Source organism: Oryx dammah, unplaced genomic scaffold, assembly GCF_014754425.2.
Source record: "Oryx dammah isolate SB20612 unplaced genomic scaffold, SCBI_Odam_1.1 HiC_scaffold_6, whole genome shotgun sequence".
Taxonomy (NCBI): Eukaryota; Metazoa; Chordata; class Mammalia; order Artiodactyla; family Bovidae; genus Oryx; species Oryx dammah.
Genome location: NW_024070190.1, coordinates 19,835,282 through 19,852,514, shown reverse-complemented (window position 1 = coordinate 19,852,514; position 17,233 = coordinate 19,835,282). Strand labels below are relative to the sequence as shown.

The window sequence follows — 17,233 nt, the reverse complement described above, 5'->3', positions numbered from 1 at the left end:
AGCAACCAACTTGAGCACCATCCACCAAGCACATTCCCATGGGTTAGATGCTGATTATGGAAATTTATACATCATCCCTCATTGAACCTCAGAGCAACCCTGTGAGGTTAGCATAAAGGAAGAGGGCAAAGATGCAAGAGAGGAAGTCTCTACATGCAGTTGAAGAAGCATTCAAGGATGGAGGTGGGGAACGGTGTTCATTCGAGGGGAATGTCCCCAGCAGCGAATCTGCCCTGGAGAGCAGGAGCGCATTGTACAAGTCTGCAGATAAAAGCCAGCCCGCTGGCCAGGATAGAGGAGCCTGGCTGCTGCTCCACCCTCACTGCCTGCCCCCTGCCCTGCCTCTGTCAGCCCCTGTCTGCAGTGGAAGCAGGGCCTGGGGGAGAGCAGATACAGCCAGAAGCAACAAGAATTCCAAGCTCCCAGCCCAGTGACAGACGATTCATTCCCCCAGTTCTCATGTCATCTCTCATTTGTGCAGTTCTCATCTTTATTTCATGAATATTTTATTCTCAGAGCAATGGCTCCACATCCCCCATAAATTTACAGGGTGGCTCTTTATTGCATCTGCGGAGCAGGGTGCACTCACCTGCACTGGATAACTACATAATCGCCTGATTCCTTAGAAAAAAATATGACCTCAAATCCACATGAATATTAAGAGGCTGAACGTACATTACTACTCTTCTCCAAGTAGCTGTCTAAACTCTGAAGACGTCGCGGCATAAGCTGATAAATACGGCTAGGACTCCACCCAAAGACAGGTTTCTGGCTTTTAAGAAATATGGCCAATGGCCCAAAATGAAGCATTCTAAGCTCAAGAAGACACTCTCACCTAATTGCAAATGGTGCTCCATAAAATATAGGCAACCAGTAACACAAAGTAGTTCTGGATTAAATACCATCATTATTTGTCAAAGGTTTTAAATATATGCCTCTAAAATCTGTTGTCTCAACCCCTTTCCTGGTTCCTATTCCCTGTGATGAGCTATAAAGCCTTTGGCCTGGCATCTAGTCCTTTAGAGCAAGTCTCTGCTCTGCACTCTAGCCTCCTCTACTCTAATTTCCTTGCTGATGCCCCAGAGCTCTGGGAGGTGGGATGACTCTGCGTACTCCATGCTGGTCATCCTACCCCAAAGGCAACATCTCCTCTTCAGCTTGAGGATCAGTACCGATCCTTCATCTAACTCAATTCTAACAACCCCAAGCCCCAGGAACTCTTCACTAACCAGCATCACTACTCTCTGTAACCCTACCATGTCCCATCTGGGCTGGGTGCCCCGAGCCCTGGATGGAACCTGTAGTTCATCCCAGGATGGCGCTGATCAATGGACAATGGAAACCACTTGGCTGACCTCTGCAACATCTGCCCACACGGAGGTAAGCCCCCTAAGGACAGAGACTGTGTCCTTATAGGATACTTATTAAAGGAAGAAGGAGAGAGGAAGGCAGAAATTTCATTTGAAAACCAGAAACTCATAATAAGAGGGGAAAACTGGAACATTCCCTCCTTTTACCATGTAACACCCAAGTGGGCTGGAGGAAAGGCAGCTGTGTTTTATTCAACCTGTGTCTGCATCTCTCACCTAACTGGAGCAGGCTGGCATCTCTGGGCAGAAAGTTTCACATTTTCTAAGCACTGCATCCTCTTGGTCTGAGATCCTGGGCTTGTGTAGAAGCCAAACAGGAAGATGGGATACTTTTCAGACAAGAAAGGAGCTGTTCCTCTCAGCTAGCTCATCTCATGCTGTCCCTGGCCTTCCTCTCCTTTTGCCTCTGCCTTCTATGTCTCTCAAGTAACCCCCTACCTGCCTTCTGCTCCGCCCCCCGTCACCTCTCTCTCACAGTGACAATTCATCTGGGTTGTCCAGGCTGGACCTCGCACTAGAACTGAATCAGGGGATGCGAAGAGACATGACTGGAAGCAGACAAAATTGCCTCTCACAGTACCTGCCTCACAAGGGACACTCTGGAGGAGTGGGCCTGTGTCTTCTGGGCTCCACACTGCCTGCAACATCCTAGCACGGTGCCGCCGTGACAGCGCATTGCTCAACCAACTGGAAAACCTGTCCTCCCCTAACCAAAGGGACATTCGCTAAAAACGTCACTGAAAATTTTCCAGTAGCAAAAGAAGCTCGGGACAGAATCATTAACTGTTCCTTTCAGTGGGCTTTCCTCAAATATTTCCTTCCTTCTCTCTTATGGCCTAGGAGTGACAGGAGAACCCTGAGTTTGTGGGAAACTCTAGCCTTGCATTCCTGACATGGAGGTTTACAGGTGATGTGAGAGAAAGATGGATGTCCTCAGAACATTTCAGACATGCTGAATCAGACAGCAAGCTCTTTCCAGGAAAATCTAAGTATGACAGCAAAGAGCTCACTGCCTGCTATGAATGGTGGGTCTGCCCTCACTCCCAGCCGTGCCAGGGACTCTGTTACAGACTGACGTATGGGGCCATGACCAGTCAGCCTTTCTAGGCTGCAGAGATGGTGTCCCTGGTGACGCTGCCTCTTTGAACGTGATGTTGGTTACTTCATTGCTCCTTGTTTGAAATTTACACCTGCTTGTGTCAACATCATTTATAAGCAAAGCTGTGATTCAAGAAGTCGCTGAGATGTATGTATCAGGTAATGAGAGCGTACACTGGAGTGGCTGGGCTTGTGCTACAGTGCCTGGGTATAGTTTCAGCCAGGAGAGCATCATTACCAAATAATGCACCTTGCCACCCTCCCTTAGGGACATTGGTTCCAAGAGAACTTCCATGAGGACTTTATACTCCTCCCTCCCCACCCCCACCACCCCATACCCCCAAAATATTGAGCTTGAAAACCAGCAAAACCCCAAAAGAAGGAAGTGTGGAGGGCAGAATCAGCTGTGGCTGGCACACACAGGGAAGAAAATGTGCCCAGAAGCTGGAATCAGAACAAAGCCACAGTGGTTCCTGTGCTGGGTGTCCCTGGAGGGACAGAGGCAAGGCTGGAAGGAGGAAGAGAGGAAGAGAGGAAGAAGGGATGATGAGCCGCTCCCCCTTCAACATGCTGGGAGAGCGGGGCTCGTGGCCCTGGGTGAACAAGGAGAACCAGGAAGGAATGCAGTTTCCTCTCTTACCCTACAGCTGGTCTCTCCAGGTCAGGGTGGAGGCACATGGGCGGGGCAGGGTGGGGAAGGGCTCTCTGGCGCTGCTCATGCTGTACCCGCTCTACAGATAGATACACGACTTTAGTGGCCATGCCTGCTGCCTTGGCATTTTGTTCAAGCATGAAAACACCCCCTGCATTTGTTCTGCAGCTTTCAGTACAAAATAAAACAATGTCACCATTCCCCAGTATAAAACACTGCTGTGCACAGACGGGTGGTTTGGGCAAATGCTATCTGGAAGAGAACCACCCGCCAAGTTGCCCAGGGGGCCTTTCCTGCCTCTAGGCTGCAGAAAGGAGAAGCAGGGCCCAGGAAACGGACCTCTTTGGGGGTCTCCTGGTGGCACCGGTTGCTGTTCCACCACAACTCCAGGGCAGCCACCAGGCAGGCGAGGAGGAGGCCGATGGCCAAGATGCAGAAGACTCCAGCGAAGCTATGCAGCTTGAGGGACTTGCCATCCGCCTGGGCGCTGGTGTGGCTGATGAGGTCGCAGCGGCCGGTGTGCGGCCACCACTTCTGCTTGAGCACATCCAGGTCTCCAGTGTCCTGAAGCTCCAGGATCCTGCAAGATACACCCCATGTGAGCCACAGCGCGGGCCTCATCCACACAAGCTTGGGGCCCTGGTCCCTTCCCCACCGTGCCGGCCCCTCCACAGACAACGCTGAACCATCAGAGTGGCTCTCTGTCTCAGCTTTTCACTTTCCAGTTCATTCTCCACTCTGCTGTCAAAGCACCTTTCTCAAAGCACTTAGCAGACTTTGTCATTCTCCTCAGAGCTCTCATGTCCTCTCCCACCCTGTCCCACTGCCCAAGGACAGGGTCCAACAGCAAACCATGTAAGGGTCCTTCATGTGGGAGCCTGGGGCAAACTGTGAGGATAAAATCAGGAAGTTACAGAAATGGATGATGCAAACCCTCAGATTGTGGACCTATGAAAAGGCTCTCTTCCAAATGTCAATTCACTACATCCTAAGTCTCTCCTACTAGAATCCAACAAACCATTCATGTATTCACTCATTTGATTTGAGGAACATCTGGTTTGTGCCAAGTACAACATTCAATGCTGCTGAGAGCACAGTCTAGACACATCTACTTGGACACTGAAACAATCAGATGAATCAATGTAGAGACAGAAGCTGTGATCAATACAACAAAATTAAAGTAGAGGTGTGAAGATAGGGTGCAATGGGAGGATGGCCTGGACTGGGGGGTATGGCGAGACCTCGTCAAGGAGCCAACAGTTTACATGAGTTTCGCATATCTATGCGCCAGGAAATCTCCTAAGTGCTTGACAAACTGTTTAATTCTCATATCAACCCTTTGAGAAGGCTACCTCCATGTTCCCATTATTACAGAGAAGAAAATGAAGGCGTAGAAAAGTGAAATCTGGTGCCATATTGACCCACAGCCCTTTCCATCCAATACTGACATGAGACACCTTTTATTGAGAACATAGTAGGGACTGATCATTTGATATTGTTTTAATCCTCACAACAGCCTGCAAATCAGTTTCTAGGTTTACAGATGGGAGGCCTGAGGCTCAGAATCTAGATAACTTGCCCCTAGTTGCAATTAGCAAGGGGTAAAGCTGCTGTTCAGAGCTGGATCACACTGACCCAGGGGGCCATGCTCTTTCCAGAACTCCAGGCTGCTAAACGCAGTCAGCCTGTTCTCCTCTCCAAGAGTCAGTTCCGGCGTAGGGCATGCGAGCCTGGCCAGAGAGGGGCCGTAGGGCTGGCTTCCTGCTCCTCCACTCACTAACTGAGGTGTCAGGCAGGCAGCTTCACTCTGCTGATGCTTCCCTTCTTCCTGCTCTTTATAATTGTATGCATTTTTATGCCCAATATTATTCCAAGAAGAATGTAAGGCAATGTATAGGAAAACAAAGAATAAAAGAAAAACAAGCAGATTCAAAGGAAAATTTAAATATGTAAGCAATAGAGGAAAGATAAAACAAGCTATGGGCACAGAACGACTCCTGGAACAAGGCTAAACTAATGCACACCATAATAATCTCTACTCCTGCCTGTGAGTAAACCAGAGCGATAATAGCCACTTCCTGAAGCCAGTCCTTCTATTTTCCAGACAGATATAATTGCAGGTGCTTTTCTGTAGTCAATAGCCGTGGAGCCTGCTACACAGTAGGTGCTCTATAAATGGCTATTAAGTTGCTAAACATTTGCTGAATGCCTACTCTGCACGCCATGGTCCACAAAAGGGCTACAGCATTCAACCCCAGTCACTCACACACACACACACACACACACACGCTGCAGCCTAAGACCCAGTCCTCTACCAAAGCAAGGCAACACACATTGGTATTCAAGAAAATATCTTAGTTCTTGGAACCCAGGGAAGGAAGGCTACAGAAATTCCAGAGAAGGCCAGGATCTGCTATTTCCGCAGGACCCTTTTTCTGTCAATGGCATGGAGTGTTCGTTGTTTTCCAAACCTGCCATCTTCCTCCTCTCAGGCATGACCCGCAGAGGGGAGGCTCACCATTCTGCCTGAATCATATAATGGGGCCTCTTAAAGAATCACTGGCAGCAGTAAGTTGGAAACCTGAAGTCCTGAGTGTTTCCCCCAAGTACAAACCCATCTTCCCAGGTTTCCAGCCCAGGATGTTTCCAGCCCAGGAAGGAAAATACTTCAAGGGGCCAGCACAGTCCACTGGGGACATTTACTTACAGTCACAGAGCACATGGCCTTCTGATGAAAGCAGGGAGTAATTAATCACTTCCTGCTAAAATAGCACGGGAACTGGACTAGCCACTGTTGTTCATGTCCATTGAGCGATCTAGTTGAGAACCAAGCTTTCTCCTCTCCGGTGTGTCACTGTTCTCTTCAGTAGACTTCCAAGGGATCTCTGAGCACTTTGAGTGCATGGGGACTGGAAGCCTTCTGTAGTGGGGGCCTGCACTTCTGTGAGCACTCCCTTGGGACACATTAGCTGTCTTGGTGGTGCTGATGCCATTGTGCTGGTCCCACCAGTCCCCTTAGCATCTGCTTCGAGAGGTGATCACAGGTAGATGGCCTGACCACCCCCTCTCAGAAAACCAAATTGGGTAAACCTCAAGAACGCCCTTCTCTTATACATTTTAGAGGAAAGCCATCGTTTCTTTGTGCCTTTAATCCAAGCAATTGATAAACCGCTCCTCCTCCTTCTCTCATATGCCATCCTTCTCTGCTCCGGGGAGCAAAGGGAGGCGGAGGATATACAGTTGATTTAGTTCTAGAGAAAACCCAAAAGCCTCATTGAATTTAGTTAGTTCTACCCCTTTTCCCAGTTTTGCAAACAAGCCACTGGATGAATGGGTTGCAGGCCCTCCTCCTCGGCTTTTCCCTGCTGGGGTTCAGGCTAGGGTGCTCATGGTCGGAAGACCCCAGTCGACATCTAGGAGGCAGGAGGAGGCAGTAAGTCTCAGAGATCTGAAGCACAAGGGCTCAGCACTGGGGCTTGAGGACAAGTTTCTCCTCTCAACTTTGCCAGGAGCTGCCTGAGCTGCCCTCAGCACACGTTACCTCTCTGAGCTTCAGGATGTTAAATGAGAGGTCTTTAGCAACTCTGGCCCCTCCAAATGGATGCTCTCCAATTCTGGAAAGCATGTGTTCACCAGGCAACTGGGGGCTGTCCCTAAACCCCAGTGCCTTCCTGCTCTTTTCACCTGGATGCTTTAGCCACAGTCTGGATTTTGGTAGATCAAGCCAGAGCTCTTGTTCTGCTCCTTCACTGGCCAGGATGTCACCCCACACACAAATGTGAGTGGTGGGCTTAGACAACCCTGGGGACAAGAGCCCCTGTTAGCAGGCTGGCTCCTTGGAAGAGGCCACCAAGCGGACCCATGCTCTTCACCTACACCCTCTCGGTGGGACCAGGCAACCTGGTCAAAGACTAAGGACAGTTCCTACAGGGGAGCGAGAAATGGATGACAAGCGACTGCCTTCCTCAAGGAGGCTGGCCAGGTGTCCAGACCAAGCGCCTAGAAAGCTGATCACACCCAAGAACCCAGAGAAGATTAAGCTCAAGGGACGGACTTGCACCGGAAAAATCTAAAGAGGAAGAGGCCAATGCAAACTAGATCCGCACATTCACTGCCGGTGGACGAGGTCTGTGGGTCTCTGCTTAGTCCAGAACAATCCTGTCTGTGACGTTGTCCGCCCACCTTCCCCCAGTATGCCCACCATTGCTAGTGTCAATTATCAGAAAGCTGATCTGGACAGGATGGGGAGGAGGCAGGCAATTGAGGGCCAGGTCCCTCTTCTGCCACGGCAGGTGGCACCTGCTCCCTCAGCCCCTGTGCAAGTGGATATGGAGTCAGTTTGCTTCTCTGGCCCCACTTGTGTTCACATCTCTACACCAACCTGTCCCACTTAACATTTCTCTTAAGAAGTTATCATTGGGACCTTGCCAGATCCAATTAATCTATCATTTAATTTTAAATTACTAGCTATCTCCAGCTAACTCCTATTCAACCTTCAGGCCTCAGGTGCCACCTCCTCCAGGAAGTCCTCCCTGGTCTTCTGAGTCTGGTCAGCTGCCCTCCTCTACCCTCCTCCACCCCCAGAATATCCTCTCTGTCTCACTGACTACTCTGTTCCAGCATCGCCTGCTTACATCTCAGCTCCCACTAAGACTATGCAGCTTCATGGGAAGGCAACATACACTTACTCTTTTTACTCTAGGACCTGGCCCAGGATGATTGGGGCTGTGGTGTGGGGAGGAGCATGCGTTGGTGCACAGTCGGCGCTGAAGAAGACATATTGGATCACCAAGTTTGTGTTGGCTCTCACGCCCTGAACGAAGCTTAAACCCCACCCACCCCAGCACAGCGCTGTCAGCATCTCCTCACTGGCCATGCCTACCTCTGCGAGAAGAGGTCCCTGTAGGGGCTGCCGTGCTGCAGGGCGACGCCATAGCCCTTGCTGCTCACACTGTTGGCGACGACGGTCACGGAGCAGTCGTCATCGGTCAGGGCTGCATACTCCACCACGGCCATATCCCACAGAAAGGCGTAGCTCCCCTGCTTTGCCTGGAAGACCAAAATCACCTTGCGGTTAGGCAGGCCTGGCCTCCCGTATTAGATTTGAGCAGCGAGAAACCTCAATGGTGGGGTTTGGGACCCTCCTGAATGGTCCTCCTGCCCAGGCAGCTGGCGCAGCAAACGCTCCTATTTTCGGATCTGCAGAGCCCACCCCGGTTGATGCCACTCACTGTGATTAGACATCAAAGGATGGCACACTGTCTCTGCAGATCTCCAGAAAGACGTGGGTAAGGTGAGCTACGTGTGGGCTCTAAGCCCCTGGTTGGAGTGGCATGGATCTGTTTCTCAGATTAGCAAGCTCACCTTGGAGACTGCACAAAGTCTGACCCCAGGGAACTGAAACTTCTTGATCAGTGATTTAGAGGCTGCACGATAGTATTCATTTAATTTCCACTTAGAACTTGACTGAACCCTGCTTTAGGTCAACAAGGGAGACAGCCCTAGGATCAGTGCCCCTGAGTAGCTGCAACTTGGTATCTAAGTCACAGACTTGCTCTGCCTGGGAAAGAATCCATTAAGGATTGGGTCTTGATTGTTATAGTGCCACAAGAGTGCACACACACACACACACATACACACACACACACACCTGTCAGTTCGCATTCACACACAAGAACAGATTTCTGGTGTCAGTATCTCTATATCCACACAACAATGGCAGATTATTCCATCAGGAACTTGCCTTCGGCCACAGCTCAGGTCCTTTTCCATCACACCCATCCATAGCAGACTTTAAATTCTCTGCAAGTGTACTAAGTTGCTTCAGTCGTGTCAACTCTTTGTGACCCTATGGACTGTAACCTGCCAGGTTCCTCTGTCCATGGGATTCTCCAGGCAAGAATACTGAGTGGGTTGCCATGCCCTTCTCCAGGGGATCTTCCTGACCCAGGGATCGAACCCTTGTCTCTTACGTCTCCTGAACGGGCAGGTTGGTTCTTCACCACTAGCGCTACCTCCTGAGCCACAACCCTGACTTGGCCTGGAGTTTAGGCACTCATAAGGAGTGTGAGCTGCTTGCTTTGTGGAAGAAAATACAAGCTAGACACTGTCACTTGGCCAGCTTAGAATAGAGCGTCAGGTTCTTAGTGAAGGAAAGAGCCTGGTTTTAATTCTCTAGTGAACAGACTTGTGCCCTCTTCTTTCCTACTCTAGCTCATACCAGATGCTAGAAGATCCCAGTCTGGGGTGGTGATGGGGCGGAAACATTGCAGGTCAAGCTGGGAAGCCACAAGCCTCGTGACAATGTCAGGGGTATTATTCCACTTCCCTGCTTTTGTTCAATTGAGTCTTCGTGTCCACTGAGATTTTCCAGAGAATGCCATAGCTGCTAAGATGAAGACTGTCAGAACTTTGCTTCCTTGGGGACCCTGAGTGCCCATGGGCCGTGGGGCATGCGTGCCCAGTTGTGCCTGACTCTCTGTGAACTCACAGACTGTAGCCCACCCGGCTTCTGTGTGCATGGAATTCTCCAAGCAAGAATACTGGAGTGTGTTGCCATTTCCTTCTCCAGGGGATCTTCCTGACCCAGGGATTGAACCCTCATCTCTTAAATCTTCTGCGTTGGCAAGCAGATTCTTTATCAGTTGAGCCACCAGGGATGATGGCTTATTTTCTCCTCAGGAATTTTCCATCTGAAGGATTTGTGGACAGAGTGTGGTGGCCTCCCTTTGCCAGGAATAGCCATTCACACAATTGTGCCTGAGGACCTTGTAAGAAATGACACACGCCACGCCACCCATTGATGTTCACCTCAGGGAACAATCCAAATATTACCTCAGAGCCTCTTTCCCTGGCCAAGTCAATTTCAGGAGTCCCGAAAGGGCGTTGACCCAGGTTGCAAAATTACACTCATCTCTCTCCTTCCACATGGGAAGATAACAGTCTTTGAAATTTTTTCCTGCTGGCAAACACGTTTTCTCATGAAAAGACACACATTTTCCACCTCTTAGTAACCGAGTTTCTCAACAAAATGTTGACTTATGACCTAATATTTGGCTTCCACCCAACTCTGGAGCATTTCATAACCCATGCTCACAATTCAGTGTGATGATCAGACATTGCTATCTTCACGATTTCAGAAGGGCACGTCCTGCTGAAGGAAGAATCAAGATCAAGTTCGATTCGGTGTTTCAAGTGATGTCCCAGAAAGAAAGAAATAAGCTGGCCCAGCTCGAGTGGGAACTGACGCTGACAAAAGCCTGTTACGGCCGTTTTGATGGGCCACTTGGATTCGTCAAGCCACGTGCATCTGTGGTTCCAGTTTGTTCTAAGAGACAGGTGAGCACAGATGCCTGAAGGAAGCTGCATCTACTGTCCTGCTGCCTAAGCTGAAAATGCAGAAAACATATGGGAGGGGTGCTCACAATGTCTCAGCTACAAAGCCCTGCTAACCGGGAAGGTAGTCAGGGCAAGAAAATAGAAGTCTCCCTTCTGGAGTTTCCGAATGACCACAGACACCCACTCTCCCTGTCTGGAAACAGGGTCTACATTTATTACCATGTGACTTCTTCGAGAAGCATGTGGCTAGTTCCTAACCAGAACAGGGAGGACCTGGAGAGCCTTAGGTGCCACATCTTATATGGGGGCCAACTCAGATGCTACAATTGTAATGGGGCTTTATCCGTATAAAATACTCTTCATCTCCAACATCCCTTCCTCAGCATCCCAGAGGTTCCTGGGTCCTCCTTTCCTAGCCCCAGCCTCATCCTGTGTAAAATGCACCACCAAAACCTTCCCTGAGCTTCCCAAGTCCATCAGTTTCCAGGACAACTTCCCGGACCTTGCTGACAGCTCCCCAAGCTTCCTGGTGTGTCACAGCCCCTGTATGAAGCAGAAGGCTTCTTAGGTAGGACCATACTCTCAGGATCACTTTGAACACCAGCCATAAAAAGCCCAAAACATGCCATCCATCATGGCTATACCCCCTGTATATAAATCCTCTTCTTGCTCCATGCAGAATGAATGCCCCATAACCTCCCTAAGACTCTTCCTTTAGGATCAGAATCAGTTTTCCAGGTGGCCCTTAGTAATTATGTATCCATCTTTTTACTCTGTGCTGCTTATCTAAAATTTCTAGCCTCTCCATATGTGGGGTTCATCAAATATATCAAAAATCTGCCTCCGAGAGACTGAAGAGTTTCCTCGCTTTCTCTCCCCTCCTATTGCAGGCTCATCTGCTTTTCTTAAGTCTGAGCATCTCTACTCACGCTACTCATGGTCCCTCCTCTGCAGCTCAGCCCCTTATCTCACTGCGACTACCACTGCGAAGGCATTTCTGCCACTTTCCCTCCACCCTGCACCCTCCTTCTCCTCATCTCCATGCCAGAGACCTCTCACACTGTGGGACAGTTGTCGTTTCCTATTTATATTAGCTACTTCTTTCTGTTGAGGATTTCCCTCCAGTCTCTTGGGGAGACAGAGTATTGGCAGGAATCTAGTCTCTTCTCAACTGTGTGCCATTGGCTGTTCCTCACAGAGAAAGAAAGGGGTGAACCAGACACCTTCCTGCAGGAGCCTGGGAGTCCCTTGGTTACATGGAGCAATACTTCCACAGGGTGGCTCTTTTGCCACTTCCTGTTTATACGAACTCATCCTTTCCTGTGTCTCCAGGCCCTGTCCTTGCCCTACTTCCCGAGTTAACAGGAATGTTATCTGAGATTAGGAGTAACAGGCAATGTTGTTGCTCAGTTGCTAAGTCGTGTCCAACTCTTTGTGACCCTATGGACTGCAGAACACCCAGCCTCCCTGTGCTTCACCGTCACCTGGAGTTGGCTCAATAGGCAGTGAGCTCCCTACAAATAGATTACTGACCTTCATCTTATAAAGCTTGGGAAGATGGAAGTGGTACCACGGATTTGTATTTTGCATTAAAACCAAACAGAAACAAATACTAGATGTCATATCTTTAATGAGTTAGATTACCTCTGGCTGGCCTATTTGAAATATTAAGTGTATTCCTCATTTCTAATCACTGACTGACTGTTTTGCATACATGAGAAAGGTAACATGCCAAAAGATGGACAGGAATGGTACATAATGGAGTGGGATTAGTGATGATTCTTAGGACTAGTTGATGACAATACTTTCTTTAATCTTGTGACACAGTCTATGCCGTCACACACTACACAGGTACCCGATTCTGTCTCCATTGTCCTGTGGGCGCCCAGAGGCACCTTTGCCTGTCCACAGAATACAAAGGTCTGCCACAGCTCTCCAGTTTCTCGGTCACTGGCTCCCTGACATGACCCAAACACCTGGGCAAGTCTCCCTTATGTTCCTGGCCTGCATCTAAACGTTTGGCTTCATTTCACTTTTTCCTTTCCCTATAAGAGAAAGAAAAGGCATTTGGCTCACACACACAAGAACAGATGTGAGGACTCCGGGGAAAAGAGGAGAGAACAGCTTTGACACTGGAGAAAGTCAAGGGCATCTGGGCATTCATTCCCAGGATGCCAGGACAGCAGCAGGTACACAGACCGCCCCTAGTTTGTCTCTCGGAAAGCATCTTAGCAAAGAGGATCCAAGAGCATCCCTGAAGCCACTTCCTCCACCCACACACTGGTGCACGGCTACAAATGAACGGGAGCTCAGACCACGGGGCCATCTGCCCCCAATGCTTAGAGCATCCGCCCTACATTCGCAGGAGCATGATCAGCCTGTTTTGCTGGAGGAAGGTTGGGCACCATATACAGAGCCACAAGTGAGCTGGGATATTGGATGACTCATCTCCGTGGCTGCATGAGACTGCATCACCCTTCATTGCACCACTGATTCAGCCCTTCCCAGAACTCACTTGGGGCACAAACTTTCTGAGACAACAGCCTTGGAGGCAAGAACTTCACAGCACTCTTCTACTCCATCCTAACTGCATTTGGAAAGGGACAAGCAAACCCATTATCCCCCCAAACAAGAATGCAGGTGCTACGAATGTCAAACACAAATGCTCTCAAAAAAGAAGTGCTAAAGGAAAGCAGGCATCTGCATGGCCAGTCCAGGGTAGCTATGAAGTGCCTGCTGGATGCTGGGTTGTCAGAAACCTGATTCCTTTTCCATGGTATAATTCTGAGGGGCTGAACATGAACCCATTTTACAGATGAGGAAACTGAGACTCAGGAAAATGAAACAACTTGTCCCAAATGAATCCAGATAGTGAGTAGTAGAGCCAGGAGAAAGGCTGTCATTGCCATTCCCGTGGGTTCTATCACCAGCAGCATTCCCCTGGGAAGTGCTCAGAGGACCAGGTACCATGGCTGTTTCCCCAGTCCTCCATTTACACATCCGAGCAGGGCAGAGAGCAGAGCATACGTTTCTTTGGCCCCAGGACCTGTCTTCCTCCGGCTTTAGAGGTGGTTCGTGGCATGGCTGACAGCTGTGAGGTAGGACACAGGAGCCTGTGCCGTCCGCGGATGCGGGTGTTAGGGTGTGAGGGACGCCTTGGAAAGCTGATGCAGACTCATGGGCAGTAACCGTCCAGTGACACATTATCCACCCTTGACCCTCACAAAGCAGAGCTCGGCATCCCAAATTTTAGCTCCTACGGTCATCTTCACAAAATGAAAACGCATCGCCACAGGTAGCCTGAATCCTGGCTACAGAGATCCATTGTTATGCACTAGGCCAAACCACAAGGTGCAACAGTAAAATCTAGACCAGCTACGGAGAGAAGGACAATTTTACAGTCTGCTCGTAGGAATGTGGCTGGCGTGTTTCTGGAACGGCAATGCGGTAGGGAGAGTCAAATGCTTTTAAAATGTGCATATGTAGCAAATCTACCCCTAGGGATTCACTCTAAGGAATTAGTTTCAGAAAAGATGTTTGTACAAAGAGTCTCAGGGCACTGTTTAAACTAACAAGAATTGGAAACAATTTAAATGCTCAACAATTGAGAATCAGCTAGGTAAATGATGTGTTAGATCAGGGAATATTATGTTACCGTTACTATGCTGTTTTAAAAGAACATACCCTGCTAGGAGAAACAACTACCCATGGGGAAGAAGAATCAGCTTGGGTTCTGGACTCCAACCATATGGATACAAATACCAACTCCACTTTTGCTGGCTGTGTGAGTGCCAATAAGATGCTTAACATCTCTGAACCTCAGTTCCCCCGGATGGAAAATGGTCCATACTTCAGAGTTAGGATGATGACTAAATCCCTCAGTAAATGCAACATGCTTAGGGTTTTACCTGGCATAAATGGTAACCAGTATTATATTTGGTGAAAAAAGAATCTGTGCAATAGAGTACTTACATTATGATATCCTTTTAAAATTATCTAAGAACTAACTTTTGTTATTCAGTTGCTTAGTCGTGTCCAACTCTTTGTGACCACATGAACTGCAGCACACCAGGCTTCCCTGTCCATTACCAACTCCCGGAGCTTGCTCAAACTCATGTCCATTGAGTCAGTGATGCCATCCAACCATCTCATCCTCTGTTGTCCCCTTCTCTTCCTTCCCTCAGTCTTCCCCAGCATCAGGGTCTTTTCCAATGAGTCAGTTCTTCTCATCAAGTGGTCAACTATTGGAGCTTCAGCTTCAGCATCAGTCCTTCCAATGAATACTCAGGATTGATTTCCTTTAGGATGGACTGATTTGATCTCCCTGCTGTCCAAAGGACTCTCAAGAGTCTTCTCCAACACCACAGTTCAAAAGCATCAGTTCCTCAGTGCTCACCTTTCTTTATGGTCCAACTCACATCCATGTCTTTCTCCATGACACTGGAAAAACCATAGCTTTGATGGTATGGATATTTGTCAGCAAAGCAATGTCTCTGCTTTTTAATACGCTGTCTAGGTTGGTCATAGCTTTTCTTCCAAGGAGCAAGCGTGTTTTAGGTTCATGGCATGATTTTGGAGCCCAAGAAAATAAAGCCTTTCACTGTTTCCATTGTTTCCCCATCTTTTTGCCATAAAGTGATGGGACTGGATGCCATGATCTTAGTTTTTTGAATGCTGAGTTTTAAGTCAGTTTTTTTCACTCTCTTCTTTCACCTTCATCTTTATGGAGAATCAAAACCAAGTATCAAACACTGTCTTTGGGTCTTTTAGACTTTCTTTTAGTCTCCGGTGCCTGATGCTTTCTGCAGCTCAGTGAACATTTCTTTGTGGTTCCAGCTGCTGAAGAGGGTCATTTTAGTGATCCAGCCTCCATCATAGAGCACAGGGCAGTGCAAAGAGTGGGATTCTGGATGAAGGCATATCCCGGCTCTTTGGTGAACCTACAGTGTGTGTGTTAGCTGTTCGGTCATGTCCAGCTCTATGCAACAACATGGACTGAAGCCCACCAGGCTTCCCTGTCCATGGCCTTTTCCAGGTAAGAATACTGGACTGGATTGCCAAGCCCTCCTCCAGGGGATCTTCCTGACCCAGGGATGGAACCCAGGTTTCTTGCACTGCAGGTGGACTCTACCATCTGAGCCGCATGGGAAGCCTGGCGAACCTATAGACCTGGGGCTGATAATCACTTCCTAGAGGACTATTCTGAGGATGAAATTACAGGAGACAAGGCACTGTGCCTGGCACACAGAGAGGAGCCAACACAAGCCCCTCCTTCTCCTCTGGCCGCCCCCAGCTTGATGTTGAAGATCAGTAACACATCTTTCCTCCCACCTCCACCCCTCCTGCCAATCATTCCTCTACCCTGGCTAAGTCAGCAGCATGATCTGTGTGGGGTGTGTGTGTGCCCGTGAGGATGTCTGTGCATGAACATACGCATGTGTGGAACTTTGTGTGCACACACGAGTGTGCGTGTGAGCACCACAGACCCTAGGGAAGCAGCAGAGAGCTGAACTCAGATGGAGAGTTCAGCACCTAGAGACCAAATGGAGTTTAGAAAAAGGAGATCTTCAGCTGGAGACATCTCGATGGTCTCTCAGCACAGAAGGAAGAGGCCTCCAAAATGACGTGAAAATGTAAGGCAGACACTCAGCAGGACCCTAGGAAGTGTTCCCATGCCTCCTCAGGAGACTGCAAGGAAACCTGCTACCCAAGGAGTGAAAGACGATGACCCTTCACCTGGACCAGCCCTGGAACAGAACCAACAGGCAAAGGAGGGCAGGTTCAGTGGAGAGGAGGGGTGGCTGGGAGGAGACAGCAGCTGGGTTCTCCCCCGATTCACGCCACGGCCGCTTTCCTAAAGCATCCGCAGGGTACAAAATCAATTCAGCTCTTGGCTTCAGACCAGAGTGAACAGGATGGAGCTGACAATGAGATAACACAACCCAAGGGGCAGCAAGAGCATCTGGTGGGGAGACGTCCTGGGTGTGCACGTGTGTGTGGCCACGAGCACAGGCCTGGGCCCTGAGGTTTTGTCTTGGTGGTCGGTCGAGTGAGGCTGCCCCTTGCCTGGGTGAGAGGACCAAGATGACAGAGCCACCCCAGGGCAATCGCAGCAGAAAACAGCTTCTGATGGCTAGGCAGGAGGTCTGCAAAATGATTTCTGCCAATGATTGCCTTCCCGCTTCTTATACTCCTATGTTCTAGAGTGATACAGAATAGTGAGGAGCAGAGCTAGAGGCGGAGAGAACGCCAAGTCCCTTCTCAGGCCATCAATGCTCTCACCCTAACATTACCTTCTCTTGGATTCCTCAACTTCCTTTACAGAATCTTCAACTCCATTTCATAGAAAGCGTGGCATGGTATGTGGGTGAGAGCAAGGGTCTGGAGATGAGCAGAACAGCCTTTTTTCTATTGTCCTTGGCCAGGCACCTGAACCCTCTTTGCCTGAGTCACCTCGTCCAGGAGACAGGAGTAGCAATCCCCACCTTCTCACACGAAGAGACAGCATAGAAAGTGTCTGAGGCAAAGGAGCTTGAACAACAAGACATTATCCTTGTGATCACGAAAATGATCACCGGCATCATCCTTACAACTTAAAGTTTGCATTCTCATTAAATGCAGTTGCCTCGGGGAAAATAACATTTGAAATTGTCCTCAGTCACCAGCCTGGTAAATTAGAAAACCTGTAAGATGGGGTCACACTCTTACTAACTCACTATCATTTTGTAAAACTGGAAAATGAATCCAGACAGTCCTTAAGATCTTCTCCAGCTTT

The 17,233-nt window shown here is 49.1% G+C and overlaps 1 protein-coding gene across 1 annotated transcript in view; it reads right to left on the bottom strand.

Moving 5' to 3' along the window:
• Nucleotides 1–17,233, bottom strand: part of GRID1 (glutamate ionotropic receptor delta type subunit 1) — a 679,937-nt gene that overhangs the window by 10,466 nt on the left and 652,238 nt on the right. The window contains exons 14-15 of the mRNA XM_040242178.1: nt 8,003–8,169; nt 3,460–3,700 (exon numbers count right to left, since the gene is read on the bottom strand). Of these exons, the coding sequence (XP_040098112.1) occupies nt 3,460–3,700; nt 8,003–8,169 (408 nt within the window). The remainder of the gene's footprint in view (nt 1–3,459; nt 3,701–8,002; nt 8,170–17,233) is intronic.